The 15,765-nt window shown below is 41.2% G+C and overlaps 1 protein-coding gene and 1 pseudogene across 1 annotated transcript in view; both read left to right on the top strand.

Annotated features, from left to right (window-relative positions):
* Positions 1-15,765, top strand: part of ABCA13 (ATP binding cassette subfamily A member 13) — a 453,377-nt gene that overhangs the window by 107,481 nt on the left and 330,131 nt on the right. Inside the window, exons 19-22 of the mRNA XM_037837193.1 lie at positions 3,489-3,607; positions 9,245-9,408; positions 10,176-10,255; positions 10,931-11,052. Coding sequence (XP_037693121.1) covers positions 3,489-3,607; positions 9,245-9,408; positions 10,176-10,255; positions 10,931-11,052 — 485 coding nt within the window. The remainder of the gene's footprint in view (positions 1-3,488; positions 3,608-9,244; positions 9,409-10,175; positions 10,256-10,930; positions 11,053-15,765) is intronic.
* LOC119534632 lies at positions 12,567-13,276 on the top strand (annotated as a pseudogene).

The raw sequence follows: 15,765 nt of genomic DNA, 5'->3' as shown, positions 1-15,765 counted from the left end.
TACAAAATTTTTCTTGAACCCAGGTACTGATTAATCTTTTGGACTAAGAAATATGCAAAACAGAGGGAGGGGGCAGTGAGACATCTGTTGATGGAAATAACAAAACCCAACTGTCATGCAAGATTTTTGTTTTTTAAAAAAATCTGTTTCCAATGAGATGTTATGAACATTGATGATGCTGTAGAAGCACATTCTGGTAAATTTCAAATCAAGCTTCTTTCTGGATCCTGAATGCTTATCTGGCATATTGAATCCAGCCACATTTGAAGATGTAATTATTTTGACATTTCACAGTCAGCTAATGTAATGGCTTTTAAACAAATTAAACATTGATTAATACCTGAATTTATATTTATTTTGCAGATCTGTATTGCAGCTGCTAAATTAATATAGCAGATTTGAAATTCCATTAGTAATGGAAAATTAATTTTTAATTTTTGTATTTCATTTCAAGAAAAGTCAAGCATGTCGTACTCAAGCTTGACTGAGTGACATTTAGACTGCCAACCTCCTTTCCTTACTGAACTGTCAATCCATTCATAGAACTAGAGGGCAGTGAAAAGCCATTACATGGTCCAGAAAAGATACAAGCAGCAGCCAATAAAGATAGAGGTGCAGTGGACTAAAATGGGCAAACAGCTCTTCTTCTATTATGCAGAGGGAATAGCAGTCAGATTGGTTAGTATAACTGAAAATATGGTAGTTATTTGCCATATCATAGAGTTAAGTTCAGTATGGTCACTGGGAAGGTTGTTATTTTTTCCTCCTGCTTTGTTTTAGTTTTCTAACTGCTAAAACAAATACCACACAATGGATCAACTTAAACAATGGGAATTTACTGGCTCATGGTTTTGAGGCTAGGAGAAGTCCAAAGGCTGTGGTGTTCTGGGGTTGGCTGCTGGCGATCCTTGGTCCTTGGCTTTTCTGTCATCTGGCAATGTACATGACAGTGTCTTTCCCTTTGTCTCTTGGGTTCTGTTGACTTCCAGCTTCTGGCTCCTCCCTGTGGCTTCTCTTCCTGTAGTCTTCCCTTTAAGGCCTTCAGTAATAGAATTAAGACCCATCATGATTTATTTGGGCCACGTCTTAACCAAATAACCTCATCCAAGGACCTATTTACAATGAGTTTCCACCCATAGGAATGGATTGAGATTAAGAATATGTTTTTCTGGGGTGCATAGGTCCAAACCACCACATGGCCTAATGCTTTAAAAATGTTTAAAATGATTGTATGCTAGAACAGGGCATATAGCTTGACAGGCTCATAGAACCAGAAGAAACCACAGTGTCATCTACTTTAACCTTCTAATTTCACAAATTGACAAGTTGAGGTCCAGAAGTGGGAGTGAGTTGCACAGGGTTTCAGAGCAAAGATATCAGAGCCCGCTGCATGTGAGGAGACCTTTGGGGATCTGCAGGGCTGGTGTGAGCTGGGAGCTTCTTTTCCTGGCAGCTATGGGGGCTGCAGATAGCAGAAAGAACAGGTGGGCTGGGTAAGCCTGAGAAGGGTGTTTGAATGTGTCCTCAAAACAAAGCAGAGAAACAACAGCAGATAGGAAGAACAGGGGTACAGAACCAAGTGAAGTGGGAAACTGAGAACTCGGTAAGTGAAAGGGACAAAGTCTGGCTCTTGCAGGCTGTCTGCATTCACCTGGTTTTATGGTGGTGTCTTTGAAGGCTGGTTGCTCTAAAATGTCAAGTCCAGGGACAGAGGGAGGCCAGATCTCCTGAGGCCCTAGCACTTTTTCCCTTAACCACATGGTCTCAATATAACATGGCAGAAATGCTGGGGCTTCTTAGTCAATGTCCTCATTTTACAGTTGAGGAAACAAAAGGTCAACACAGCTCATGATTTGCTTAGCCTTATGCATTATGTTAGCTTTTCATATGGGACATTACATGCTCTGTTAGGTATCAACGACATGATTCCTAAACACATTATTGTGTCTTCCCTCAAACACAGGAACTCTTTATGCTTAAGGACAAATATTGTGGTGTTTAACAGCATTTTGCTCCTTTAGTATCACATTTTAATAAGATATTATTTCAGAGAAATGTTTTACATTTTCTCAAATAAGGAGGCCTGTTTTCAGAATCTGCAATAATAAGATTAAAGAGAAAATAAAAACAAACAAGGCATCAAGGTCATGTGTCTCTGAAGAGCATGACTTTGGGTATATCATATCTGCTCAAGGTTCAAAAACTGGTTTCTAAAGTGACTTTTGAGAATTTACACTATAATGTCAAAGTCAGGACAACATTTTTTCTCTAACTGAAAAATGGAAAGATCCATTACTCATAAAAGCACATTTTGTTTTCTGTAATGAACAAAGTAAGTATATTTACAGGTATCTAGCAAGTCATGCTAGGTGCTAGCAATGATGAGATAAAAGAAGTGGGAAAAAACAAAAAACAAAAAACATGCTACCACAGTTCGTTGCTTACAGTATTTATAGCCAGTAGGGGAGACTGACATTTATTTAAATTACAGCAATGCAGTGAGATAAGTCTATAGCAGAGCTTTATGCAGTTGAGGAGCAGGAGAGGCCGGTGGTCTGGGGGAGAGAGGCAGGGTCCTGAGGCAGGGTTCTGGAAAGTAGACTCAGGAGAGAAGCAGTGGTGCAGTGAAGAAGGTGCCAGATGATGCTGGGAAGACGGGAGCATGGGGCAAAAGCATGGAGGTGAGAGGTGGAGGTGGCCAGCGACCGTGGAAAGACTTTGGATGCAACACGGAGCCTTAGCACAGAATTCTACAGCCCCCAAAGAGAGAACTAATGACAAAAACTCCTCTGAAGAAGACCCTTCTGGATGAATGGAAGGGGGATTGGTGGGGTGAGATGGGGATGAACCAGTTAGGAGGGTGGCAATATCCCAGACGTGAACTGGGGGTGGGATGGGGTGCTGGACAAAGGCAGGGCAGTGATGAGGGATGGGGCAGAATCGAGAGCTCTTGGGAGGTACCGTTGACCAGATGGAGAAAGTGCTTGGCCATGAGGAGTAAAGTAGAAGAAAGAGTCATAAATGGCTTCTAGGATTTGACTTGTGAGTCAAGGTGGATGGCGAAGCTCTAAAATAGACCATCTGTTCAATTCATCATTCAAACTTGAGTACTTCTGAGAATGAAAGAGGGCACTCTTCATAATTATGCTGCTACAATAGGTATAAACCAAGACAGACTGTCCCGGTCCAGTTGGGGTGAATGGCTGCCCTATCTAAAGAGGAAGAGGGATCAGCTTGGGAAGGTAGAGGAAGGAAATTAATATCTATACATTCACTTAGACCCAGTAAATGCCCAAGATATTTAATTTAATTACATTTGGAATGCAAAAGTTCCAGCTTTTGCCTCACCATCTGAATGTTCATTTTGATGATTTATGAGCTCTCTAGGAATTTATATCATTTGGAATGTTTAAAAAATAACTTTGTAGGCATGGCTAGTTTGGGAGTGGACTATTTACTAATTACTTCTCTCTCTGTTTCCTCCCCAGAAAACCCCTCCTTGGCAAAGGACCTTTTGTGTGCTACTATGAGTTGCAAGGAAGGTGGGATAAGACATCTCATTTTATCTCTTATACAAGGGGTTACGCTGGTGCATGGCCGCTACCAGGTTTGTCATCTCCTGGGATTCAGAGAATTTCATTTTCATTCCTTTTGGTTCGGGTAGTACAGTTGAGTTACTCTAAGCTTTCTGGCTCTCTCCTTCTAATCAAAGCAACTTCATATTGGAAGTTAGGCCTATGTGGCATCTGTTCAGCTCTCATCACTCTTAGGTTCTTCCACTGGTGGGCTGCGGTTGAAAAGCATTGACGTGTGAGAGCTGATTGTTAAATTTTCAGGTATTTTGCAAGTTGGTTGTTAAGCATGGCCATCAATTTAAAATCAAATTATGTAAACTTAGCAATTCAACAAGTTACATTACAAGCCATGGTAATAAATACTCAAAACTCATCCCTTCCTAATTATTTTGCCACTTTTTGCTGTTCTCTGTGCTCTTGATGTTATTTGCACTAGTCATGTCTGCATGGTGGAAATACCATATAATAGTGTGCAACCAAGTGTCTCTTACCAACTCTTTGTCCTGTGACATCATGTTGGTAGCTTGAAGTCAGGAGCATTTACACCATGGAAGAAGGCAAATGCTACAAATCATATCTTTTCTCCCCAGGGAGCCAGTTGTTAAACATACACAACCCATCACTGGTTCTCTCTAACTGAATATATTAGCAAGTACCAAGAACTGAGAGCTGAATGGGCATCAGCATAGCAGTTTTCTTTTTGTTAAACTTGGGCAAGTGACCAATAAGCTCCCATTGCATAGTTGCCAACTAAAGCTGGATCAGAGAATGGGTCTTTTACCTGGGTCCCACTCTCTTGCCCTGGCATTCAAGACCGCTGGGCCTATAGGGCAGGCCTGGCCTCCTTGGGAAGCTTGAACAAGGGCAGTGTTATTCCGACAATGGCAGGACAGTGGGAGAGACTTCCCTGTCTTTTGGATCCAGTTCTGAATATTATTTATTGCTTTTGTGGCAAAGTCATGCCACCTGATCATAGACCCAGTGAATGTTGCGTTATTACGGCTGGAAGAGAAAGGTGGTGCTTACAAGGACTAGAGATAGTCACACTAAACTGCTAAGACATGGCAAGGGCTAGAAGGCCTCTCCTCTGTGAAAATGGGAGTAGGAGGGTGAGAGCTGTTACTTCTTATCAACATTCTCCCATCTGTGGAGGAGCAGTGCATGTGAGCAGGTAGTGCTGTGTGAGTCTGTGGAAATAATTGCCCTCACAACCCTAAAAGATTATTATATTCACATTGATTTATTTAGAACATCAAATTCTTATTTCCAGGTTGTGCAGATCTTTGTCAGGCATTAAGTGTGGACAAATAAAAAACTCATAGATCATTTTTGTGTGCTGAATGAAGTTTGTGATAATAAAATATACAAGAGACTCCAGCTTTCCAAACAACTGGCTCATTGAATAAAGGGAGGATACTGTATTTATAGTTCAGATTATATGATCGTCAATAATTCAATGACTGGATAGCAGTTAGGCCAATTTTGATAAAAACTGGAAGTCCTTGTCTTTGATGACAAAACTAGGATGTTGCTTATCTCCCATTGCAAAGCTTTTAGGTTGAGTCTGTAGCTCAAGGCCTCCAAGTGCGTGACTCATTTATAAATATAAGTATTTTCCAGACTGTGGAAGATGAAATGCCCAGAGCAAATGCCTAGGAAAAGGACATCATGCCAGTTTTAGTTTATTCAATACCTAAGTAGATATTTTAACATGTAGTTTTTAATACCCATGTGGAATTCCCATTGGAAATTAAAGTCTCAACTGATTGAGTTGACATGTCGAAAGTTCACTGTTGTCAACTTCTTACCCACTTCCATTCGTTGTTCTAAACAGTAGGAAAAAAGCCACAAGGAGCTAAATGGGGATCAGAATTAAACTTCAAAAGTGACAGCAATTGCCCAACAAATGTCATTATTTCTGGGATAAGCTGAATCAGGTTGAACCATGGCTTCCTACCACCTCCTGAAATCTAGAATTTTTGATCTACCAGTGGAGAGCATTGAGTCTGCAAAGGCAACTTTGAGTACCCAAGCCTGACTAGTGCCTGGACAATTACAGACCTGCCAGAGCCAAAAAATGAGACTCTGACCTCGGTTGCCTTTTTCCATGGGCTGGTCTAGCTCCATCCCCACAGCATAGACTAATGAACTGTTCAACCTTCTTACGAGACCCTTCTCCTTACATGGAGTGCTGTATGCCTGTGATGAAAGTAGTTGGAACTTTTCTCGCGGTAGTCCCTTGCCACTGGGGATGGGAGTTAAGTTTTCTTCTCTATAACTCCTTATGTGTCAAAATCATTATTTTGTTAAATTTAAGAATAAAATCCAAATGCATTGGCTACTCTGAACCTTGTACATAGGAAGAATATTATAAATGCATTGAATTCCATTTAATTTGCATCTATGAGGAAAGACTGCACTGGCAGAGGCTCAATTCAATAGGTTTTATTAAACCTAGGTGTTCTTGGAAATGAATTGGAACCTCAAGGGAACCTATTGGAACCTATCGTTCTGACCTGATTTTATCTGTGCACCAGTGTGCCAGAGACTTTTATGGAGGAAGGAGAATGTAGGGCCTTTGGAATATTTGGGTGAGAGGATTGGGGAAGGTTTAAAGATTGCCACACTTAGGATTAAGAGCAGAGAGTTATTAGCCTAAGGTGCTTCCATGTTCCTTATTAAAAATAGACTCATGGACTTGTGACTTGGGACTGGGTATGTACATCCATCTGTCTTGCCAGTTGCCCATATCCATTACCATTTCTTTCCTTTCTGCTTTCCCATAGTCATATTCTTACAATGAATGGGGTCCATGTGTCTGTCTTTAGGGGCAGTGAGTAAGGAGGGAGCTGGAGGAGGCTGCATCTCCAAGAGCGTTAGACCTCTAGGGACTGAATAAGCAGAGGAATAGTAGGAGAGGAAAAGAAAGAAAACTGAGTCCTTGAGGCCTACTACAAAATAGAAAATGAAGAAACTGGCCCCAGTCTGCCATGCCCTTTCATCTCCACTGTCACTGCTCTTGCCAAGGTCTCCAGTGACCTTGACATTGAGAAAACAATGGCCAGCTCTCAGGTGTCACCTCACTTGATCTGTCTGAACTGTCTAACATAGCAGTCGCTCCCTTCTTAAATCGTTTTTTCATTTGACTTCCAAGACCTTGCTCTCCCCTTGGGTACCTCCTACAGCTTTGGCTGCACCTTTTGCATCTCCAGTCCTAGTTGGTCTGTGTGTCAGATTGACCCAGATTCTGCCTTCAGAATGTTTCTCTCTTCTGTCTATAATCGCATGCAGCACAATCTTGTCCAGATTCACTGATAGTCGGACACATGCCACTTAAATCCTGACAACCTCTAAATTTACTTCTGCAGCCCAGACCTCCCCTAAACTTCAGGCTTGTATACTCATTTGTCTTCTTGACCTCTCCTCTTAGATGCCAAATAGTCCTCCCATACTCAATGTGTCTAAAAGAGTTCTCTTGACCTTCCCACCAAATCTTTCCCTCTCATGATGTTCTTTACATCACTTGCTCAGACCAAAACCTTAGCATCATTGTTGAACCTGTTGTTGCTCTATTAACAAACTCCATTGGTTCTGCCTTCAAAATGTATCCAGAATCTCGTGACTTTTCACCATTTCCATTAGGATAACCCTGGTAAAAGCCACCATCAGATTGAACTTGGATTATTACAATGATCTGTAACTGACATCTCTGCTTCTTGCCCCCTTGACTCTTGTCTCATTTCAGCCAGATTGATCCTTCTAAAGCATCATGAGTTCATGTCCCTCCTCTTCTGAGAACTTTCTGATGTCTTCTAATCTCATTCGGAATAAGTGCCCAAGTCTTTATGGGAGGGGGTGAATAACAGGGAGACAGATTGCAGGTCCTAACCATTGGGATGGCTATTACCTCCTGGGCTCACCTCCTCCTGCTCTCCTTTGTGCCTTCATCCCTACTGCACTGACCTCCTTGAACTCACTTTTGCACCTTAGAACTTTGCTGTTGCCTTTGCCTGACAGTTCTGAATAAAGGTGCAAACTTTATTTGTCTTCAGAGCACTCATAACCTTCCCACATACTAACCTGTTGGGTCCTACAGCTGTTGGTTGCCCATGCTCCCCCACTAGAAGGAACCTCGTGGAAGCCAGGATTTTCATCTCCTGTGTTCATGGCTGTATGCATGGATGCTCATGGTGGAATCTCAAGAAATATTTTTGGAATGAATGAGTGAAAGAATTGTCTTCTAAGAGTCCTGTTCAAACTTCACTTCCAAATTAGTTGCAAATAAAGTGAACTTGGAAAGTGAATGATAGTGATGGATCAGTTACAGTCAAGAAATCCATTTCTGTGTGAGCAACCTACTGGTTGGGTCAGCTCCCCACATGGTATGAGTGTGGGGTTCCTGTGGGGGTGGGATGATGGCATGGGTTTGGGTGCTCTGATGACTTCCTGAGAGAAGTCTCTGCCCTTAGCCATGTCCTCTCCAGCGGACAGATAGCACCTGAGCTTAGGGTCCCTCTAGCTGACATTTCAATGTCCCTTATATTTAACCTTTCTTGGACCATATCTTTGTTAGCTCCCACTGGTAACCTGAATGACTTTCCCTTTCAAGAGAAGCAGACCATGGTTTTGGGAAAAATACATTGGAAGTTTTGTTTAGGTAGGAATATTATGCAAGTGTCCACTTACATTTGATACCTGCCCATAATCTGCATAACCTGGGAATATACTTCCAATAAAAGCAAGAGTCTGGTGATATAAATAAAATATGATCATGTAAATATAATCTGATGATACAAAATAAATTATACATGGGGAAATTGCTGTGTTCAGGTCATGTGTATAGACTTATATGTATTTTTTTATCCATAGTTATAAATACATATGTGGGGCTTTTGGGATTGTTTTACATTTAAAATTACCCATATGTGTCACTTAATTTACCTATGATAAATTTTACCTATGATAAATGATTTACAAGTATTATTCTACAAGGTATTTTGGCAAAATGATTGATTTTTTAATAAAAATGGTTGAATGCCTCTAAGATGTTAAGACATTCGTGGAATCTTGGAGGGGGGTTGGAGATGCCCCAGATTCTGAGGCATAGACCAGTGGTTTTCAAACTGTGTTTCTCACAGTTCCAGGGGCCCTTCTACCTCCTAAGTGAGGAGCAGCAGGAACATTTCATGTTGTGCTGCAGACTTTCAAGTCAGAGCAGATCCAGATTTCATCCTTTTCACATATAGATGGTCACATGCAATGTCATCAGTTTTGGAAAGTCTCAGCTTCCAACAAGGACCTGAACTCCAGAGGCTGAGTTCCCAGGCCACTCACCTGTGTGAAACATGGCTGTGTATCCTTCCCTGTACCACTCATGTCTGCATTTGCCATCTGTCCTGGTTCATCAATGGCAGAGAGTAAAACCTGCCTTTTCCTGTATCCAACTCAAGGGCTCTTCCTACTCTTCTGTCCTGCACAGAATCAACTGGAAACGATTTGTGCATTCTCAATATCCAATGCTGCATTTCCTGAGATTCAGGAAAATAAACTAAAACTGAACCGATGATGCATGTGGTACTTAGTGATGGCATGTCTACCTGGAACCCATATTTGAGTATCTAAAAATAAGCATGCATGTTTCTAATCTATCTCATTGCAATGTTTTATAGGAAATCAAAAAGATTTGGTCTGCACCCATTGATCTAGATTGTGAAAGTCTTGGCAGGAATCTTTCTCACACCTTGGAAAACTTCAAGAGCAACTTGGAGACCGCTACTGCTGAGGACTGTGAATGCCAGCCTATGCTACACACGATTCAGCAGCGTATACGCATGTAATGCTCTCATTCGGATCTCCTGTCCTTCTTCAGTATTTTTGCAAACAAAGATGACTAGCCCTTTAAAATTATGATTTTCTGTCAATAGTGTGTACCACAGACTACCTTTCTACTTAATATATTTACGTTTTTTTCCTAAACAACAGCAAGGCTTTCCATGGCTCTAAATTTTTAAATTATAAAATGTCAGAGCATCATTGGACATGGCCTTGTTTTCTTGGTGATCAAGATTTTAGACTAAAATGGTGATCCAAGAGCACACATAGAGTATTAAACACATTCTGTAACAACAGTCAACTATTTTTCAAATTACCTTCATCTTTGATTAATTTCTTTAGCATTCTAGATGAGTAAACCACCAGAAAAGGTAATCAGTCACTTTGTATTCTGTAGATGACTTATTCACAGAAAGAATGATACACATCTGACTTTTTGCTATCTTCGTTTCTCATATGTTCCATGATATATATTCTATCTATTCTTTCTACATTCGTGAGAAGCCATTTATTATGCATCCTTATTCCCTGGATTCATCATGCTTGGCAGGGACTCCAAGGAGAAAATATTGTAATCGTGGCATTAATGGATATTCACATACAGATGGTGTCAGGAGACATTTTGCTTCTAATTATATGAGGGATTTTATGGAAATGTGATCTTGCTATCCAGCTCATCTCCTGGGAACTGAGGCAGTATTATTCACTCCAACATTGTTTCTGGTGTTTTATCTTGCCTAATTTGGCTTTAATTTCCTGCCATTTTAGGTTGACCAAAAGCCTTCAGGAGACATTTTCATCAGGGAATCCTATCGTGAATCTTCTTAGCAATTTCACAGTAACTGAGGGTAAGTATGTGGTTCCTTCCTCAATTAAACATTAAATTTAGTTTCTCACACATATATTATTAAAATAAAACACATAAAGAGAAAGTTATGCAGTATGTGGAAAATAGAAATTTAGAACTTAGCTGGTCAGATGTACGTGGTGTTAAGAGGAAACTCCTAACATCCTGAGATACCAAAATCAAGAGGAGGAAGGAAGAGAAGCTTCTATAGTATGGCTTTTTCTTTGGACCTGCCTTCTTGGACAAGCCATTTGACACCCACAAGTCTCTGTTTCTTCCTCTGTGCTATCAACAGAATTCATAGAACTCCTTGTAGTATCAATATGCCCAATCTGAAGAATTCTGGTTTCTTCTTGTGCATCACTTGGTCACTGTTCCCTAAAACCCTAAGAAAAAGCTCTCTTCAAAGTAAATCTTAAAATACACAGGTCTTAGAGAGAGTATACCAACTAAACACCCAATACCATGTATCCTGTGGTTTTGTTTCATTTTTAGTATAAATTTTCCTAGTTACTCCTAGAGGAGTAAGACATGAGTTTATTAGCTGTCTATTGAGGACTAGACAAGGTGAAGGAAACTGTCATTGCCAGATTCTCATGTCAAATTTTGTTTTCACAATCAATAATAATCTGAACATTCATTACTACAAAATTGCCTTTTTTTGCTTATGTTTTAGATGTAAAAGTCAAAGATTTGATGAAGAATATCACCAAGTTAACTCAAGAGCTTCGTTCTTCTATACACATCTCAGATGGAACTATAAATAGTATTTTAGAGGCACATATTTCCCATTCAAAGGTACAGTTTTGCTTCTTCTCCACTATGCTCCCACTAGAAGCCCTTGTCCAGCCTGAAGCTATTGGCATTGTGTTATCCATTCTTACCCTCCCCCTCCCTCCTCCTTTGGCTGGAGGGATGGGTCGTTGTGCAAATGATGTAACTGGATGCAAAAAGGGGTGAGGGAACAAGTTACGGACCAAAGTATGTATTTGTCCAATGCCAAAACCTCGAGGTCTTTAATTTCATAATATTGTCTTTCTTCAAGGGCCAGAAGAGACAAAATTGGTAATGGCATTTATTCCAGTGATTCACAACTCTGACACACGATGCCCCTAGAGAACTCTGCTTGGTTTCATGGGTATTGCAAAGTTCTAAAAAATATCCCAGAACAAAAACTCCATCCCAAAATATCTAAAAACTGACTATGATTCCCTTTAATTTGAGAATAGTGTGTACAATATGACTATAGTCAGATACTATAGTGGTGGCTTATTGTGATACCAAAGGAGTCATGACAGACAATGTCATCTCCAGAGTGGTTGCGAAGCACTGATTAAGGCGACTAAAATAATAATGATAGAACTATCAAAGAACCCTGCGCCATGCTATCTTCCTGAGTAACTATAGGGACGTAGTCTGAAAGTGAACCAGAATATGATGTTGAGATACCCACTCTACTCTCTGCTTATTGACTCTACAGCAACAAAAAAGAGGATGAGTGAAAAACATGCCAAGTGGGATTGGGCGGAGACAAATAAGTGAATTCTATGTTTGCCATAGCAGATAGCCACATATATTTAGCAGTTGCTTTTCTAAAACATCCTTTCTGCACTTCTAGTTGAGATTTTACCTTTTTGTACAGAGAAACTTCCAGAAGTAGAAATCATTAAGATGGCTTTCAAGCGAATATTTTTACTGACAATTTACTGGGTCCATTAGACATTTAATTTCATGTTAATTCTACATCTGGCAATATTGGTTAATTGGGCCTTAACTGAAACCTTGACAAGTGGGTTATCTAGATTGAGAAAGAAAAACAGATTAGAAGCTAGGAATCCAAATTTCAAATTACAATATTACCGAATTACTCCTACTAAGTCATAGAATATCTATCTTCTAGGAAAATGTCAAAGATGGCTTTTAAAAACCACATACACATGGAGACACCTGGGGTGAAGCTCAGGGTGAGGAGAATGGGAGAGGCAGTGGTGAAATTTCTTCTACCCACCTTATATGCTGCAAACACCCCTCTTCCTGCTTTAGGAATAGGTAGTGATTTTTAAAAACCCCTAAAACTGAGAAGGAATACAGATTACAACATTAGCTTTTGGAGGAGCTTCTGGAAGTGGTAGCTGTGGGGGTCATCTTTGACTTTTGCACAGAGGTGGGGTTGGGCCTGGGTTTGGGGAAGGGGCAGAATGGAGGAACTTGATGCAGGGAATAAGGACCGGAGATGGTTCAGCTGGAGGAGGACCACCCTCCCCAGCTGTGAGGCCTTCTTGATGGAGTGAGCAGCTGCACTGTGAGCCGGGAAGTCAACCATGTGTGAGAAGATCATGGAGCTGCTGGGGCAGAACGAAGTTAACCACCAGCAGCGGAAGTTGGTCATCCTAAGCCAAGACAGGTTCTGTAAGGTCTTGATGGCAGAGAAGGCCAAGGTCTTTAAGGGACCATATAATTCAAACCACCTTGATGCTTTAGATACCAATTTGATGCCCAGGACTCTGAAAATCATTGTGGTGGGCAAAACCATTGAAGTTCCAACCTACAATTTTGACTCACCCAAGTTTACTAGAGACCACAGTGGTCTAGCCTGCAGATGTGATTCTGTTTGAGGGCATCTTGATGTTCTACAGCCAGGAGATCTGGGACATGTTTCACCTGCGTCTCTTTGTGGACACCTGCTCTGATGTCAGGCTGTCACATAGAGTTCTCCAGGACATCCACCGTTGGAGTGACCTGGAGCAGATTCTCACACAGTATACCACCTTTGTCAAACAAGCCTTTAAGGAGTTCTGCTGGCCAAATGAAGTATGCCAATATACTGATCCCTCAAGGGGTTGACAGTATGGCAGCCATCATCCTGATTGTGCAGCACTCCAGAACATTCTAAATGGCGACATCTGCAAGTGGCACCGATGGGTGGAGCTACAAGAGGACACTTCCTGAGCCAGCAGATCATCCTGGAGCGCTGGCCTTTGGGAAATGATCCCACTTAAAGTCCAGCAGCAGACCCCACTGAGAAGCGATTGTCTAGCTCCCTCAGCCTTCTGGGCAGCCCCTCACTCCAATGGACGTAAATGTGCAGTGACTCGGTCTAAAGATACCCACTCTGCCTCCAAAAACCCAACCACTGCATCCTTTCAGCATCTGTTTCAGGGTGGCCTTAGGATCAAGGCATTCCTCATTTATCTATGGGAACCTGTCCATGTTTTTCAAACTCAACTTGATGAGGTATTGACAGCACAGTCCTGATGTTTTCACCTGCTTCTTTATTTTAAGGAGTTTAAAAAATCTCTAGGTCACTGAGAAAATGCCACTGCATACATGGTAAGCTTGTCATGCTTACATCTAGAAGGAATGGAAGTCATGTATTTTTGGAAACATGGAGGAAGCAGCCTGGATATGTGGCTGCTCCAGTGTTTCTGAGACTTTTTGGATGGTAAACCCAAGGAAGAAATACACTTTATGGCAGGATCTGATTTTCACACACATGCACACACATAAACACACATGTTGAACTGAAAGTCTCAAGAGATAATACTTTCTCTTTCTACAGGTCCTACTTCCTAATGTTTTCTGTTTTACTTCATAGCACAATGCTGGTTGTGACCCATAAACTTAATTTCATGGCCTGCAGCTGGGTTATGACCCAGTCTGACACTGATCTAAGGAGCCATAGAGGAATGTTTCCTTTCTTCTAGCTTATGCTTCCGATATAGTTAGGAGAGGAAGGACCCTGAGGAAAACCGAGCATTTTTCTAACCAGTGTCTAACAAAAGACTGCAGGGTCTGTTTTCCATCCAGCCCCCCCCCCCCGCCACGCCCCATGGATCTTCCTGGGCCTGTGCAGTGTGGCAGAAGGCAGCCTGGCAGCCTCTAGTTCTGGCTGGAACATCCAATGTCCACTCACTCAGTCTGGCTTTGCAGACTTGAAGCCACTCAAGCCCAAGGTACTGCCTGAGGTGCTCATGGTCACACCCAGTCTGCCCTCCAGCCAGTGTAAACACTGGATTATAGAGGTTCAAGCAAATGTTGATGCACAAAGCTCGTCAGTCTCCCAGTGCTGGTCCAGAGAGCTCACGGCCCAAGAGTTTGTGGTATCACAGATGATGTTCTTTGTCTGAGTTGTTCTAGTTTATTGTTCCTCCCATGTAAAGGGTGTTTCTATAAAAGCAATCCTTTTCCATTGCCACAGGCTAAACTGCATGGGTACCTTGTTTTCTTTCTACTGAATATAACTCACTATGGTTACTTAAGACATGACATTAGTTGAACTCCTGGCTGGTTTCTGATAAATAACTATGTAGCAGCTTTGTCAAACTTACTGGGTGCCCTTTTGGAGGGAAACTTAATGAATAAACACCAAACACCATAAAAAAAAAAATTTAGCTTTTGGCTGAAATTTTCATTTACCGGAACTTGTAAAAGGGGAACAGAGCAGTGACTGAATTCATTCGAGTAGCTGACTCAGAATGTCTTAAGAGAAGGTCAGGCTAGCTAATATCTGGGCTCCTATTCAAATTCAAAGTGTTATACTTTTTGGGTTTGCACTCAGCTATTTTTATGCTTTGCTTGATTGAGCAAGCAACCACTGGATGTCACTGATGTTCTATCATGAGTGGGCTCAGCTCTTACAAAGTATGTATTATAAGATGATATTGCTGCTAAAATATTTTTACAGGTTTTTTTTTTTTTTTTTTTTAACAGTAGGAGTGATTTGTGTTTCTTCCTCTACCAATGTCAGTCAATATGGTCACTAAATATTTGCAAAGTTAGGTGATTGGGAGGGGTATTTAAAAAGTTTACATTCTTGCTAGGCAAAAAAATAATGAAGTATTTATTTGGATAGCTAAGTAGATTCATGAACTGGCATGTACATTCAGATCCTAGATTGTGAATTAATCTCAGGTTAGTAGATGACACTGTGGTTCTGGTTTTTCTAGATTGTCAAGTTGATAGCAGACCATATTATTTGTAGTTAATTTCTATTCTCTTTCTTCCTGGGCTTTTCTGCCTTATTTTCAGCCATTTTTCAAAAGTAATCCCATGAGATTCTTACTCTAGCTGTTGGTGACCTTAAGGGGACAATTTACAGTGGCACGGGGGTCCTGGCAAAATTGCAAAAACACTCATCGTTCATTCAAGATCTTCCTGACATCAGGCATAATTCTATGAGCTGGGACTCCAAGTCTTTACTCTAAGAGAACAATTATTCTAGATGTGAAGACACACTATGTAAGCAAACAAATTATGAGCCATGTAAGTTAAGAGACTGGAAAATTCTGTGAAGCATGTAGAACAGGGTCATGTGTCCGTCCGTGAGGGGATTGCTGGTCATGGACAACTTCCGGAGGAGGAGATGCTGGAAGTCAAATGGGAGTGATGAGAAACAGGGAGCTGGGTAAAGAGCTGTGTTAGAGAGCTGCCGAGGTGGGGACGTCAGGGCAGACAGCCAGAGGCAGGAATGGGCAAGCGCAGGCAAAATGTAGGCAATATTTTATTTTGCTA

This window comes from Choloepus didactylus, chromosome 5, assembly GCF_015220235.1.
Source record: "Choloepus didactylus isolate mChoDid1 chromosome 5, mChoDid1.pri, whole genome shotgun sequence".
Lineage (NCBI taxonomy): Eukaryota > Metazoa > Chordata > Mammalia > Pilosa > Megalonychidae > Choloepus > Choloepus didactylus.
Note: the sequence above shows the minus strand (reverse complement) of the source record. Positions and strands in the feature narration are given on the sequence as shown.